Source organism: Aricia agestis, chromosome 11, assembly GCF_905147365.1.
Source record: "Aricia agestis chromosome 11, ilAriAges1.1, whole genome shotgun sequence".
Taxonomy (NCBI): Eukaryota; Metazoa; Arthropoda; class Insecta; order Lepidoptera; family Lycaenidae; genus Aricia; species Aricia agestis.
In genome coordinates this window covers 8,776,128-8,792,674 of record NC_056416.1, presented here as the reverse complement: position 1 = coordinate 8,792,674, position 16,547 = coordinate 8,776,128, and the positions used below count along the sequence as shown (strand labels likewise).

The 16,547-nt window shown below is 37.8% G+C and overlaps 1 protein-coding gene across 1 annotated transcript in view; it reads right to left on the bottom strand.

Annotated features, from left to right (window-relative positions):
* LOC121731689 overlaps positions 1–16,547 on the bottom strand; it is a 131,241-nt gene that overhangs the window by 54,250 nt on the left and 60,444 nt on the right. The window contains exons 36-55 of the mRNA XM_042121262.1: positions 15,609–15,923; positions 15,201–15,518; positions 14,801–15,112; positions 14,402–14,713; positions 14,012–14,323; positions 13,616–13,930; positions 13,162–13,476; positions 12,755–13,081; positions 12,362–12,673; positions 11,839–12,159; positions 11,447–11,761; positions 11,032–11,346; positions 10,499–10,813; positions 9,459–9,791; positions 8,989–9,288; positions 8,575–8,898; positions 7,334–8,272; positions 5,219–6,157; positions 4,810–5,121; positions 4,413–4,721 (exon numbers count right to left, since the gene is read on the bottom strand). Coding sequence (XP_041977196.1) covers positions 4,413–4,721; positions 4,810–5,121; positions 5,219–6,157; positions 7,334–8,272; positions 8,575–8,898; positions 8,989–9,288; positions 9,459–9,791; positions 10,499–10,813; positions 11,032–11,346; positions 11,447–11,761; positions 11,839–12,159; positions 12,362–12,673; positions 12,755–13,081; positions 13,162–13,476; positions 13,616–13,930; positions 14,012–14,323; positions 14,402–14,713; positions 14,801–15,112; positions 15,201–15,518; positions 15,609–15,923 — 7,560 coding nt within the window. The remainder of the gene's footprint in view (positions 1–4,412; positions 4,722–4,809; positions 5,122–5,218; positions 6,158–7,333; positions 8,273–8,574; positions 8,899–8,988; positions 9,289–9,458; positions 9,792–10,498; positions 10,814–11,031; positions 11,347–11,446; positions 11,762–11,838; positions 12,160–12,361; positions 12,674–12,754; positions 13,082–13,161; positions 13,477–13,615; positions 13,931–14,011; positions 14,324–14,401; positions 14,714–14,800; positions 15,113–15,200; positions 15,519–15,608; positions 15,924–16,547) is intronic.

Genomic DNA, 16,547 nt, shown 5'->3' with positions numbered 1-16,547 from the left:
ACTATAAAATTGTATAGCCATTTAGCTAAATGTCGAGTTAAAAAATTAGATAAGAAATACTTATCATATGTCAAATTACCTAATCTAGAATTGAAAATATTATTAATGTCCACCACATCTATTTGTGGTAAGGTATTACTTAATACCAAACAATTTTGATTTGTTGCACTACATAGTAGGCTGTTCAGCTTAAACCTAATATAATTTTCCTTACTCTCGTGTGGCAATTTCTTTATATAAGGAAAGGTAAACAAAATAAGTCGACTAACGTTTTCTTTTCTACTTAATGTATTAATATAATCTGTCATTTGTTTTTTGTTTATCTTTCCCCTTCTCCCGACTAAGATAACTATGGTTGTGTTGGGACAGCAAGCAGAATTTATTGCCCGGCTAATTACTTGTTCGATTGCCCGGCTAATTACTTGTTCATTGCCCGGCTAATTACTTGTTCAACGTACTAACGGCTAAGTACTTGTTGTTGTTGAAAATTACAGAAGCTTACCTAAGCATCACTGAAGATAAGGCAGTTTTGTGGCCCACTTTTGGTTCCAAGACAGACACTGGGGAACATAGACAATCTGGTTGGGCACTTTTCAAACACCCAAATGAAAGAGTATGCCCTGTAAATTGGCTGCAGAAACTATTAACATTGTCTAAAACCAGAAGAGGGAATTTGGACAATTTGTTTATAACATTGAATGGCAGACCACGTCCAGCATCTAGAACCATAATAGGTGGATGGGTAAAAACCGTGCTAAAAGAAGCAGGAATTTGTGCCCCAGCAGGTTCTTTTAGAGCTGCAGTAGCCTCGGCAGGTTGGTTAGATAACCACCCAATAGATGAGATACTCGCCAGGGGCAACTGGAAACGTGAAAATACTCTTACAAAGTACTATTGCAAAGAGATTAGCAAGAGTAATAGCAGGGGGCCTACTACAACCTCTTAAAGCAGTATTATTTTAATCTTACTTTATGATTTCGTACCATCACCTCTTAAAAGTAAGATTACTTTATGATTGTTCCGTCAAGACGGTTTGTGACGTCATGTCCCGATTCATTCGCTCTCAGCGTACCATGAGCTCCATTTTGACACCGTTTGACAGATGAGCAAGATTACTTTAACGTCAAACTGGCGATCTTAAATCCGCTGTGAAATATCAACTTTTTTAAGATTGTTTTGCATTTTTTACTGTTTTTTAGTAAAATTATATTTGAAAATTGAGTACGGTACGACTTTAAATTACGCATATTATGTATTAACAACTAAATTCTTAACTTTATTTGTATTTAAAGTTAACCATGTACATAAAAAACGGCGTTTGTTTTGAGATAACCAATGTATTAAATATTTACTAAACGTACCTTCTATTTACCTTATAATAGAAAATATCGAAACAGTCTTCAAAGTCGCGCAACTCACACACCACTTAAAACTTTTTTGTTTTAGCGTACCACACCAACACTTCACGTCTTATTTGGGTTTCAGCATTGGTTTTTCAACAATTTCACTATTTGATTTACTTAATTCTTATTGTTAACAATTTAGCGCTGAATCGGTTTAATTTATTGAAATATTTTGGTTTAGTACCATTCAAATTCTCTACAGTCACTAATAAGGTTTTTCTACATATGTTTAGACTAATTAGACACTTCATTTGTGTACACAATCGTGTGAGGGTGACAAAAGCTTTATAGCTGCTATCTCGCTTCCACCCATGACAATTCATTTGTTTATACAATCGTGTGAGAGAGACAAAGCGCTTTGTAGCTGCTATCTCGCTTCCACCCATTGATAAATGTAAACAAATAATTTGATATCGTTCGTTCTTTCCCATCACTTAGCAGGAATAAAACAAGATTGTTTTCATACACCTTAAAAAGTTCATGGTACGAATCAAAGTAATGTTATTGTAATCTTACAACAAAGTGTTCTGGAAACATGATAGTTTTAGGAAAGGTTGTGGTAGGCCGCCTGATCTCAATTATTATTTGAAAACTTTAAGCCAACTTAAACATTATTAAAAAGAGTTTTATGGTTGATCTCAACAATAATTTAACTAAGTTAAAGTTAAAATAAGAATGGTAGGAGATGACCACTAATCCTTATTTTATTTGTTATTTGGAAATAGGTACTGGAGGAGTATATAGAATTACTTAATTTTGTTTGTTTTGTTTAGAAATATATTTTGTTTTGTGTATTTAAGCATTACATCTGTTAATACACATTTTTTTATTACATTAGTGTTGTTTTAATGATTACCTCATTGGGGTATAAGATTGATATTATTAAACTAATTGTGATTAAGTTATTTCACATAGCGTTTTGTGTTTTGTCACCAGCAGATATCAAACAGGTCTTCATATCGACGCTGTGTTTATGTGAAAACACATAATATAATATTTTGCATTACAACAAAATAGTTATTATGTGTTGAAGCATAAACACAGCGTCACAGGAAGAACTTCCTGGTGAAGACTATGACAAGAGTCCAAGCTAGTGTTGCCAAAAACATATTAGCTGAAACAATGGACAGGGGTGGCAGACAGATAAAATTGTCAGTAAGTAAAGACAATAAAGGTAAGTTTACAAACGCAATCTTCATATCGACGCTGTGTTTATGCTTCAACACATAATAACTATTTTGTTGTAATGCAAAATATCATATTAACAGTTTATTGTTTTTCTTCTCGTTTGCTACAAAATATTTTGGCGATCTTTTTCATAACTTTGTTCAAAGTTAAACCGCAATTCAAAGTTACCCAAACTGAGCGTATGTTTAGAATAAAATTAACTGATACTCATCAAAAGAATGAAAAAACTACAACTTTTTATTTACGAATAATAAGTACTTTAGTTTATGTTGGAAGTTGAGCGCGAACATGCGACCTTCTTAGTATAAAGCAGATAATGGATTTTAGTTGTCACCTGTCTAAAAATATTCGTCCTCTGAATTATTGAGCTACGTCCGTGTACATTGTAATCTGCGTAAGCTTCACTCGGCGCAACTGGGCGGTAGCGGTCATTGACTCCCTGTCAAAAACTTGTCATTTTCTATATAAACCGCGATTGACAATGAGGTGTCAGATGTTGTCAATCGCGGCTTTGTATAGAAAATGACAAGTTTTTGACAGGGAGTCAATGACCGCTACCGCCAACTTACGGCGAGTGAACCTTAATTCTTTCAATAATATTAAATAACGTTTATAGTCCTCGCGTATTTAATTTCATCAGGTTATGGGTCGCACATTTATGTAAAAAAAAGTGGCTTAAACGAGTGGCTTGGAACACTGATGCTAGCTTGCCCGAGAACTACAAGCCGATGACTAGAGAGCTCCGGTATAAGAATTAGTGCCGATCTGATTAAAACCAAATTACTGCAGGAGATTAAATAAGATGCAACAACAACTCCATAATAACACTAATTCTAGCCAGTCAGATAAACCAAAAGGGCTCCGCTGCTACAATTGCAATAAATATGGCCTTGTGAGTAAGGATTGTTGGTTTGGAAAAAGGAAAGAAAAAGACAGTGTCACAGATCAAGACCAGAAAGGAAAAGATAACAGCACTATATGGTACGTAGATTTGCCATGAATGCTCCAGAGAGTATCGGCACACATGACAATTCACCGCCACTGGCTCATAAATGAACGAACACCAGCTGTTAACATGGTCAAGGCTGCTAACAACAAAAGTATTCGTGTACAAAGCTGCGGAACAGCAATTTTCAGAGTACGTAATCAAGTTACTGGAGGTATTCAGAACATCCAGGTAGAAAACGTATTATATGTAGGTACCTGAATTTCGTAAAAACTTACTGTCTATAAGCAGAATTATTTCTAAAGGACACAGGGTTAATTTTGAAAGAGATGGTTGTGTCATAAAGACCATTGATGGAAACATAGTTGTTAATGCAAAGTTAGTAGACAACCAGTAATATTGTCATAGTGGCAAAGCGTTCTCGGTTCATTCTTGCTCCTACAGTCTCTGGGCGCCGCGTAAACTTTCGCCACTTAAAATGTAGCACCTAACCATATTATCATAACACTCGCGGTTAGACTACATTGTCACACACACTAATTACGAGGCGGCGGGAGACCAACGGCTCGTGCGGCGTGCCCCCTGCGCCTCCCTGGTGCCACCCCCGCGTCCCTCCCGCTTTACCCCTATAGCCGGTATTGCCGACTAGATCATGTACCGTCGCCTACGTACTTTGTTCGATGTTTGTTCTGCACCGAGTTTGGTTGGGATAAAATATGTTATTGTAAAAAAATGAACACCCTATTTTTGGTTAAATAGACTCTCCTAATGATACCTAAGCCCTAAAAAATTTGGCCGGTACGTATAATTGCACCTTGTATATCTTATATCCTTTAAGATGTCAAGTGTCAAAATACTATTAAAATTATACATACCAGGTGCTAGGTAACAATAACTGAACGGGTCACCAGTATATCCATCATTACACGTGCAAATTGGTGAATGTGCAATTACTTGACATCTTGCACCACGTCCACATGCACCTTCACAAGGATCACGGCAACGACGGTCTATACAAGCCATCTGAAGTTTGCATTCAGAGCTTACGAGGCATTCTGGTCTGCACGATGGTGGGGAACCGATATGACCAGCTCGGCAAGAACATGCAGCAGCACCATTTGCACTTACTGTACATTCACTATAAGGGCCACAAGGTGATGGGCTGCATGGTGATTTTGGCAATTCTGTAATTTTTGAGTAAAAGTATCTATTAAATAAAAATACTTTAGAACAACCGCTATGTTTTAAAGTAAAAAATAAAATCATACATACCAGGTCGTTTTATTTCTGTACAGAAGGAGAAAGGATCCCCAGATGTCCCAGGTGGGCAAGAGCATGATGGAATATGATTATTAACAGAACATGTTGCACCAGTGCCGCAAGCTCCTGGACAAGGGTCTACACATTTTCCTCCTTGACAAGATCGAGTTGGAGCACATTCGCCATTCGTACTACATTCTAGTCGACATCCTGTGTATGCGTCTCCAAAGTAACCCGAAGCACACGTACAAGAACCTGATTCACACACAGCATTACTTCCACAAGGAGATGGGTTACATGGATCAGAAGCTTGAGGCGTGGTTTCTGTAAAAAGAATTTGTTTTTGTTTTATGTGATAAATATTGTTAGATGTCTTTTATTAAAATTATTTTTAAAATGTAGTAATTATAGGACATATTACCAATAACTTCACTGCATTGAATGAATGGATCGCCCGAGAATCCATTAGGACAGCTACATATAGGTATATGATCTTGAACTCTGCATATTGCTTTGAAGCCACATGAACCTTCGCAAGGATTGGTACATTTTTCTGCGATACATGCTTGATTGGATGGACAGTCTGTATTGACTAAGCATTCTGGATGACAGTTTGGTGGTGCTCCTATATAGCCTGGCATACAGGAACATGAAGGATATCCATTATTTGCTCTACACTCACTGTACGGTCCGCAAGTATTAATCTGACACGGCTCTTTTGGTTGAGGTGGCTCTACTTCTATTGGAGCTACATGACACCTAGTAAACGGATCTCCAGTTTGATTATTAGGACAGCTACATAACGGGCTGTGGTTGACAACTTGACAATGTGCACCTAAACCACAAGTTCCTCTACAAGGATCGGCACATTTAAGCTTATGACAAGCTCGATCTGATGGACATTCGCTACTGACTGTGCATTCTGGGCGACAATCTGGAGGGGCGCCTATGTATTCTGGAAGACATTCGCATGACGCCAAGTCTCCATTTTCTCGACAAATGCTATTAGGGCCACAAGGCGAAGGCTGACAGGGTCTACTTTTTTCTATTGGTTTATTTTCTTGACATTGTACAAATGGATTGCCAGAGTAACCTCTTATACATGCGCAAGTCGGTACATGGTTTACGACAGTACATTCTGCAAATGTTCCACAAATTCCGGGACATGGATCAGCACATTTATTTCTTATGCAAGCTTTATCAGCGGTGCAATCGGAGCTAAGTACACATTCCGGTCGGCAGCCTTCATACGGGTTGCCTTGGTAGCCTTCTAAACATGAGCAAGCACCAGCACCATCTCTATGACTGCAAACTGCATTAGCTCCACACGGTGATGGGTCACAAGGTTTTACTACTACTTCTGAAAAAAAAAAATATTTATTTTACCACTTGAATAAAACTTTGTATTCTGATACCATTCATGTCGTTACAACTGCAACCATCGTTCGGACTGCATTGTGTGCATTGCGGTACGAACTAATAATCGGCCAAGTGCAAATCGGACTCACGCACGAAGGGTTCCGTACCATTATAGAGGAAAAATAGGCCAAAAATTGTGTGTTTGTATGGGAGCCCTTAAATTTTTATTTTATTTAAATATTATTATTAATTATTAAAGAAGTCATACAACTAAGGACTTTATAAATAAATATTAATTATATATTAATTTTATATAAAAAATTAATATAAAATTAATATTTTATTTTACAAAATAAAATATTAATTTTATTTTGTTTTTAGTATTTGTTGTTATAGCGGTAACAGGACTACACAATCTGTGAAAATTTCAGAAGTCTAGCTATAGTGGTTATTGAGTTACAGCCTGGAGACAGACAGACAGACAGACAGACAGGCAGATAGGCAGACAGACAGGCAGACAGACAGACAGACAGACGGACAGACGTCGAAGTATCAGTAATAGGGTCCCATTTTACCCTTTGGGTATGGAACCCTAAAAAGTAAATGACAAAAAATGTTAGTGTGGGATATTCATAAGAGATAGACATAATTATACTATCGCGAAGTTTTTTGTAGACCTTTTCATTGTGTACAATACTGAGTACATTATTTTGATAAATCTCGTAGAGTTCAGCCTGCGTTTTCAATGCTGTAAAAGGCCATATAGATCTAATATGGCCCTTTACAGCATATTATGATTTAAATATTTTTGAAGATATTACAGATTTAAAAATTGCGGCTATGGGTAGAAATGAATATGAATCAAAACTACTGAATCGATTTTAATCATATTTTCAGTGAGTGACATAGGCTACATATTTTATACCCGTGCGAAGCCGGGGCGGGTCGCTAGTAAAATATATTTAGTAAATAGTTAAAACTTTATGACTCGTCTTTAAAGATTTATCGCAGAAGTATGTAAGGCCAACCGCCGAGAACTTTTCAAACGGCCCTCGAAAATACCAGGTCAAAATGACATAATCGTCACGGAATTATGCTAATAATAAAAATATGATTTGAATAGACAGCTTTGTATATAATATTTTTTTTATTTGCATCACAGTATAAACCAACTTACCTTCGTCTGGAACACATTGAAGGAATGGGTTTCCGGTATATTTCGGCCGACATATGCAGGACACTGTATGACTGACGATCACACAGTCAGCATTAACTCCACAGGAACCTGGACAAGGATCTACACATTTGTTTCTGACGCAAGCTTGATTAGATGGACAATCCGGGTTGATTACACACTCTGGCCGACAATTAGGTGGCTGGCCTACATAATCATCCATGCACCTACAGTTTGGTTTACCATTTCTTTCGATGCATTGAGCGTTTGGACCACAAGGTGATGGGTTACAGACATCAGTTGGCTCTGGAATCGACATAATAATATCATGACAACTTTTGAAGGGATCTCCTGTTTGACCAGTATTGCAACTACAAATAGGGCTGTGGTTAATCACTTCACAACGTGCGTTCAAGCCACAAGCATTGATGCATGGATTGATGCACTTTTGATTCACACATGCTTTTGTAGATGAGCATTCTGAGCTTACAACACATTCTGGTCTACAAGCTGGTGGAGATCCTCTGAAACCTTCAACACATGCACAAACTGCAGTATTATCAATATTTTTACAAATACTGTTTGGACCACAAGGTGAAGGGTGGCAAGGATCTTTCGGAGGCAATCGAGCTGTTTCTACTGGTTGACATTGTGTAAAGGGATTTCCAGTATAATCAGCAATACAAGAGCAGCTTGGTATGTGATTGATGACATCACACTTTGCATTCTGGCCACAGACACCTGGACATGGGTCACGGCATTTGTTTCTAAAACAGGCCTTATCTCTTGGACATTCTTGGCTTCCAGTGCATTCAGGTCTGCATGATTCATAAGGATTACCACTATAGTCAGGTAAACAAGTACAGAACCCATTTTCGCACTGTGCATTTGGTCCACAAGGTGATGGATTGCATGGGTCTGAAGGTGTTGGTGTGGTGGGTGCTGCAAATATATTAAATACTTATTAATCAATTTCTATACTAATTATGAAGCATTAAGTTTTGTTGTTTGCAATTCGGAGCGTATTCGTAAAAATTTGCGAATACGCTCCGAAACTACGGGGCCAATGTTGATAGAAATATACTTATAGAAGACCACGCGGAAGAACATAAGATCCTTTTAATCGCGGGAATAATTACCACGAGATTCTGTGCACATTCTAGCAATATTGTAAAATTCGTGTAGGTAATGTGTTAGATTTTTTAATTAAATATAATAAATTAACGAATAATTTCTGTAAGTACCTTCGCTTATTGGTGAACATCTAGAGAAAGGATCTCCAGTGAATCCGTCGTTACAAACACAAACTGCAACATGATTCAATACGTGACAATTTGCCTCAACACCACATGAACCGGGGCAAGGATCCTCACATTTTTGACGCACGCATGCCAATGAAGCTGGACATTCAGAATTAATTGTACACTCTGGCCGGCAAGACGGTGGCGATCCAATATAACCAGCTAAACATGAACAAGCCGGTCCACTCTGGAGAAGTTGACAACGTGAATGTGGACCACATGGTGATGGAGTGCAAGATGGGGGACGTTCAGTTGTTGATGGTATTGCTAAAATAAAAATATAATTTAGAATTTTATACTTTGAAATGTTTAAGAAATGAAAAAAAAAAACAGCTGATATAAAATAATTGTACTTACTGTAACACTGAGTAAACGGATCCCCAGTCATGCCTGTAGGACATGTGCATATAGGATTGTGATTTTTCACCAAGCAATGTGCTCGAAGTCCACATGTGTTAGGGCAGGGATCATCACATTTTTGATTAATACAAGCTTTGGAAACGTCGCATTCACTGTTGACCACACACTGTGGTCGGCAAGACGGTGGTGACCCTATGTAATTTGGCAGACAGGAACATACTGCTTGCAAATTCACTTGTCGGCATTGACTGTTAGGTCCACATGGTGTTGGCTCACAAGGATTCTGTATTGGAGGTGCTAAAAATACGAGTATCCATTGAGTTATATATTTTTTTTTTGCATTAATTAACAGTAGTATATACCTCTAATATAAAAACGTACTACATATATTTAGTAATTTATAGTTTAATAATCATTTGTATGTGTATTATAGTATGCAGTACTAGTGTAGTAATTATTATACTTACGTTCCATCAGAACTTGTTTACATTGGAAGAATGGATCACCAGTGTAGCCATTGGGGCAAGTACAAATAGGTATATGGTTTTCTACAGTACATTGCGCTAATTGTCCACACGTCCGTGGACATGGATCTATGCACTTATAACGAGTGCATGCTAAATGTGGAGCACAGTCATCATTACTATCACATTCTCTTCGGCAGCCTTGTGAACCATAAGGATCGCCTTCGTACCCCTCTGAGCAGAAACAAGCACCAGCCCCATTGAATTCACGACACTCGGCGTTAGGTCCACATGGTGATGGCGTGCAAGGACTGGATGTAGGCGTCATCTCTGTTGCTACAAATAAAAATAATAATTTTACTAATAGCCTGGAAAAATTAAGGAATTCATCCTAAAGGTGTCCAGATGAATATACTAAAAGTCCCCGAGCCGGCGGTGGAGGAGGAGGAGAAAGGTCTCTTTTTCAAGGTTTTTGCTTGTGACTCGAAAATTATTTAGAATATCTCTTTAGTGACTTCTACATTAATTATAGCTACAATTAATTACCTATAAATTACGTCTAAACATTTTTACTGTACGATCACTACTTTAGAAAATACAGAGTATTAAAAGGGTATGCTCGCACAATTTTTCCATACAAACGTATTCCCCATTTTACTCCCTGGACAATGCGCCTAGACAAATTATTTTTATACAATATTGGGATCTGTTAAAGCTATGCATCTACGTTCGCTTTTTTCTAAATTTACTAATAAATAAAAAATATGACCCTTCAAATCTAGACCGTATAATAAAATACCTTAAAGTTGAAAGGTAAGTGGTTTTTATTTTTAAATAGTAGGTACAGCCATGATAGATATACCGCAAGGTTATTAAAGCAAAATTACTATCAGTTTTCTCATTTTACAATATATTTTTAGATCATGTTTGTCTATGTAATAAAGTTATACATAATAAACTACATGGTTTAAGATCTCATGATAAGGCCGCAAGTCGAAAAAGTTTTTAATATTGTTTTAAACAAATATTACGACAACACTTACTCGATATTAAAATTTGATTACATCCACTTCCAGCATCACCTGTATAACCTTGTTGACATGAACATATTGGTCTGTGATTAATAGTTAGACAAAGTGCATTTACTCCACAAGCCCCTTGACATGGATTGCGGCAACGTTCATTTATGCATGCTGTGTTACTTGGACACTCAGCATCGATGGTACATTCTGGTCTACAGTTGGGCACTCTTCCAATATAATCTGGTAAGCAGGAACAAGCTGCTTGGTCTCCAATAACGCGGCACTCTGAATTTGGTCCACAAGGAGATGGAACGCATGGATTTGTAGGTACAGTTTCTATAAAAAAAACAAATTCATGTTTTAGGTAAAAACTCATAACTAATAACTTAAGTTTCTAAAAAGACCGTTATTTAAAAAAAATCTATTATACTAATTGAGACACACATTTCATAATACTGATGTCTAATGTTTATGAAAATATGGACGTACTTTAAAACTTTATTTTATTAATGACCAGTCAAATTGAGCCTGATCTAATTAAAAATAAAACTTACTTTCTTCTGGAATACATTTTGTAAATGGATCTCCAGTAAAACCGGGTGTGCAACTACATATAGGATTATGTGTAACTACTTGACAGCGTGCGTTTGTCCCACATGTATTCGGACACGGGTCTACACATTTTTTATTTACACAGGCTTTATCTTGAGAGCACTCAGAGCTGACTATACATTCAGGTCTGCAAGATGGTGGTGTTCCGATATATCCAGCCTCACATGTACATACGCTATGTCCATTAACGGCTCGGCAAAGGCTATTTGGTCCACAAGGAGACGGAGTACAAGGATCAAGTTGCGTTGGGGGTATGTCTGTTTGCAAAAAATATAGAACATGTAAAATATTTACACTTTGTAGTATGAAGTCAGAATAGTCCGAAAACTAAAATTATTTAATGAATTATTTAATTACCTTCTTTCTCACAAATCCTCAACGGATTGCCTGTATATCCTGACAGACATGTACACGTGGGTGAGTGATTAACAGTTCTGCACTCAGCGTTAATGCCACAGGATCCAGGGCAAGGATCTTTACATTTATTATTTGAACAAGCTTTACTACGATCGCAATCGGAATTAGAAATACACTCTGGCCTGCAACCCGTATATGGATCTCCAAAGTATTCTGGTAGACAAGAGCAGGAGCCAACTCCATTGCGTTCCTTACATAACGCATTTGCTCCGCAAGGCGATGGATTGCATGGGTTCGGAGGAGGCTCGGAAGTGTCTGCGTAAAAGAAAAACACAATTGAGATATATGTTTTTACCGACCCGGCAGTACAGGTTCAATTCCAAAAAACTTACATTCAATAACCGAACATCCACTAAAAGGATCACCAGTAAATCCTGCTAGGCAATTACACAAGGCTACATGGTTTGCTACAGAACATTCTGCATTGAAGCCACATGAACCCGGGCATGGATCTACACATTTTTCATTTTGACATGCAAGATTACCAGGGCACTCTGCATTTATAGAGCATTCCGGTCTACAATTTGGCGCTACGCCAATATAATTTGGTAAGCATGAACATGCAGGAGCTTCTCCGACCACTTTACACTGAGAATATGGACCACATGGTGATGGTATGCACGGATTTCCTTTAGGTCCCGTAAAGATAGGTTCTAAGAGAAAGAAAGAAAATATGAAATAAGTAAACCAGAATATAGAACAAAGCAAAAGAAAGAAAAAAAAATAGATTCAAAGATAGCATGCAAAAAGAAACAATATTCACAATATTTTCACAAAATAAAATTCTTTTAAATTTCGATTCTTTATTTTTAACTTTGTCATTGTAACAAAAAAACTTGGAGTGAAGTCCCTTACTTGGCTCTAGTTGGCAAGCTACAAATGGATCGCCAGTAAAACCTGCTTTGCATGTACATATAGGATTATGGTTTACTGCTAGACATCGGGCATTAATACCACACATTCCCGGACACGGGTCTTTACATTTTTGTTTTATACAAGCCTGGTGTTGCAAGCAGTCGGTACTAGTAACACATTCCGGCCTACAAGTAGGAGGAGAACCAATATATCCTTCTTGACAAGAACAAACTCCGTGTCCATCTATTACTTTACAGTGGCTATAAGGTCCACATGGCGAAGGCAAACATGGATTAATTTCCTCAGTTGGAGCTAAAATTGTGTAAATAAATATAAATGTCACGTCTATTAAAGAATAAGATATTTTAGGTAATTAATACTCTTAATACTAACGACTTCTTTGCGGGTAACATGATACGACTGGGTTTCCTTCAAAGCCATTAATGCAAAGACAAACTGGATAGTGATGTGCAACATTACATTGCGCATTTATTCCACAGGCTCCTTCGCACGGGTTTATACATTTGTTATTTGAACATGCTTTATCGAAAGGACAGTCATTATTCGTAACACATTCAGGTCGGCAGCCTAAATATGGATCTCCAAAATATTCCGGTAAGCAAGTACATGCTCCAGCATTATTTCTTTCCGTGCATAATGAATTTGGTCCACATGGAGATGGATTACATGGATTTGTTTCTTCTTCACTTGCTACTGTTACTGAAGGCAAAGTAATAAAAAAAATATGATAACGTTAATACAGTTTTTGGGTCGAATTTACTTTTAGTACGATAACTTACCAATAAAGTAACAACCACTAAATGGATCTCCAGTATAGCCTTCGCGACAATGACATACTGCCTTATGTGATATTACAACACAATTGGCATTCGAGCCGCAAGAACCGTCACAGGGGTTAAGACATTTTTCACGTATACAAGCTAAATTGCTAGGACATTCTTCGTCATAAATACATTCTGGTCGACAGTTAGGTGCTCTTCCTATGTATCCAATTTTACAAGAGCATGCAGGCGTTTCTCCTACTACACGACATTGAGAGTAAGGACCGCAAGGTGAAGGTATGCAAGGGTTAACCGATGGTTTGGGTTCTATTCCTAAAATAATAAAAATATATATTATATATCTACATGACTTTATTGCGGCTCCTTAAATATAATAGATACCGAATAATGGTTTCATTTATATATCCTCGATATAAAACGTGATATAATTAAAAAAAAACTGGAGACTTACGTTCTTTGTATACGCAGTTCACGAATGGATCTCCAGTATGATCGTTAGGACAGCTACAAAGAGCGTTATGATTTACAACAGTACATTTAGCGTGGTTTCCGCAAGCTCCTATGCATGGATCAATGCATTTCTGATTAATACAGGCCCTATTAGGCATGCAGTCGCTGCTGACCATACATTCTGGTCGGCAGTTAGGTGGGTTGCCGAAATATTGTTCTTGGCAAGAACAAATGGCGTGGTTATTACTAGCGCGACACACGCTATATGGTCCACACGGAGAAGGTGTGCAAGGATCGATAGATTCTATGTTTTGTCCTAAAATAAGATAGTTTTTAATAAAATGTGTAATGTTATTTAAATATAATATGATCATAAAAATATTATTATTAGCCTTACTTATATAACATGATGTAAACGGATTTCCTTCGTATCCAGGTAAACAAGAGCAAGCTGGAGCATGATTTCCGACACGACATTCTGCGTTCATGCCACACACACCCGGACAAGGGTCTTTACATTTATTATTTATGCAAGCTCGATCTTTTGGACAATCCGAATTTAAAACACACTCTGGGCGACATTCAATATATGGATCACCGTAATATTCGGGAAGGCAGGAACATGATCCTATACCACGTTTTTCTTTGCAAATTGCATTTACTCCACAAGGCGACAATGAGCAGGGACTTACGATTTGTTCTTCGATAGCTAGAATAATTATTTTACTTATAAGAAATTTGTTAGTTCAGTGTAATACATAAAAAAATGTGTATACACTTGACTTACGTGGAATAACTGAACATCCCGAAAATGGATCACCGGTATATCCATATTCACAAGCACATATTGGTATATGCTTAACGACATTACACGTGGCATGAACACCGCATGATCCTGGACAAGGATTACTACACTTTTCTGATATGCACGCCAAGTTTCCTGGGCATTCAACGTCCATAACGCATTCGGGTCGACAGTTTGGTGGTCGACCGACGTAATTGTTTAAGCATGAACATACAGGTACTCCATTTGATTCTTTGCAATTAGAGTGTGGACCGCAAGGATTCGGAATACAGTTATTTATTGGTGTCATTTGTTCTGTTAAAACACGAAAATATTATTGATAAAATTAGTAGGGACTCTTTAAAGTATGTTAATATTCATAAATCATAATAAATGACTTACTTTCTTCTATGTAGCATCGCACAAAAGGATCACCGGTGTATCCATTGAAACAACTACATACAGGATTGTGGTTAACAACTTGACATTGTGCATTTATTCCGCATGTACCAGAACAGGGGTCTTGACATTTATTTTTGATACACGCTTTATTTGGCCAACAGTCTGAGCTTACTATGCATTCTGGTCTACAATTTGGTGGCGAACCGACACAAATATCAAGACACGTACAAACGGCGTGGCCGTTAAACGAACGACATTTACTATACGGGCCACAAGGTGAAGGGTGGCATGGGTCGATTGGTTCCGGTATAGCTACATTGTAGAAAGAAAAAGAGTTTAGGAATAAAATAAATAAAACGAGAAAAAAATAGAATAGAAATAGAAAGATAGAAGTCCTTACATAAAACAGGTGTACATGCATGAAGTGGATTTCCAGTATGTCCAGGCAAGCAATAACATGATGGTGCATGATGTGAGACTTTACATTCAGCATTTTGCCCACATGTGCCCGGACAGGGGTCTAAGCACTTGTTGTTAAAACAAGTTTTATCAAATGCGCAGTCTGTGTTCATAACGCATTCTGGTCTACATCCCAGATAAGGGTCACCAAAGAAATTATCTACACATATACAGGCCCCAGTACCATCTCTCTCTCTACAAATAGCGTTAGGTCCACATGGTGATGGATTACAAGGATGTCGAGGTACTTCTTTGGGAGCTGAAATAGTACAAAATGTAAAACGCACATCTACAAAAGCGTGCACATATAATATAAACATGCAGAAAAATGTTTAATCTTTTTACTCACTCTCAAACGGACTGCATCCAGCAAACGGGTCACCTGAGAAGCCTTCGTCACAGGTACATATAGGTTGATGATTCTGAACTATACATCGGGCATTGAACCCGCACGATCCAAAGCAGGGATTGACGCATCTTCCACTAACACATGCTAGTGCTAATGGACAGTCTTGATTGATAACGCACTGAGGACGGCACGTTGGCGGTGCTCCTAAAGTTCCTGGATCACAAGCGCAAACAGCCCGTCCAGCTTCCTCGCGGCAAGTTGCATGAGGTCCGCAAGGTGCTGACATGCATGGATTCGGTGCCGGCAATGTAATAGCTGTTAAAATAGAGACAATCTATATTTATTTTTTAGGGTAAAGAGTTTGTTTCTTCGTTTAGAACGTGCATATCTCAGAAACTACTGGTTCGAAATAAATAATCGGCCAAGTGCGAGTCGGACTCGCGCACGAAGGGTTCCGTACCGTTATACAAAAAACACAATGATTGCCTACTTTTGCTCTATAACGGTACGGAACCCGTCGTGCGCGAGTCCGACTCGCATATAGAGAAATAACAGGAAAGGACATAGGCAATTTTTTTGCCGGAAAATGTATGTACGTTAAATAATCTGCGAAAATGTTTTTAAAATCATAATGATTTGGCCTCGCTAATTTATACCATAACTAGATGACGCCCGCAACTCCGTTGTGCAAAATTCGTTGATCTCACGGGAACCGTACATTTTTCCGGGACTCCTCATACCAAATCTCATCAAAATAGCTTTAATCTTAGCGTGATGATCTTATCTCCCGAACTACTGGACAAATTTTTATGTTATTTGGCACAGATATAGAGAAGACTGCGCATACATACATAGGCTATTTTTTGCGGGAGTAAGTACGGTTTCCGTTAAATTCCTAATTTACGCAGGCGAAGCCACGCGGAACGTCTAGTTTATAAT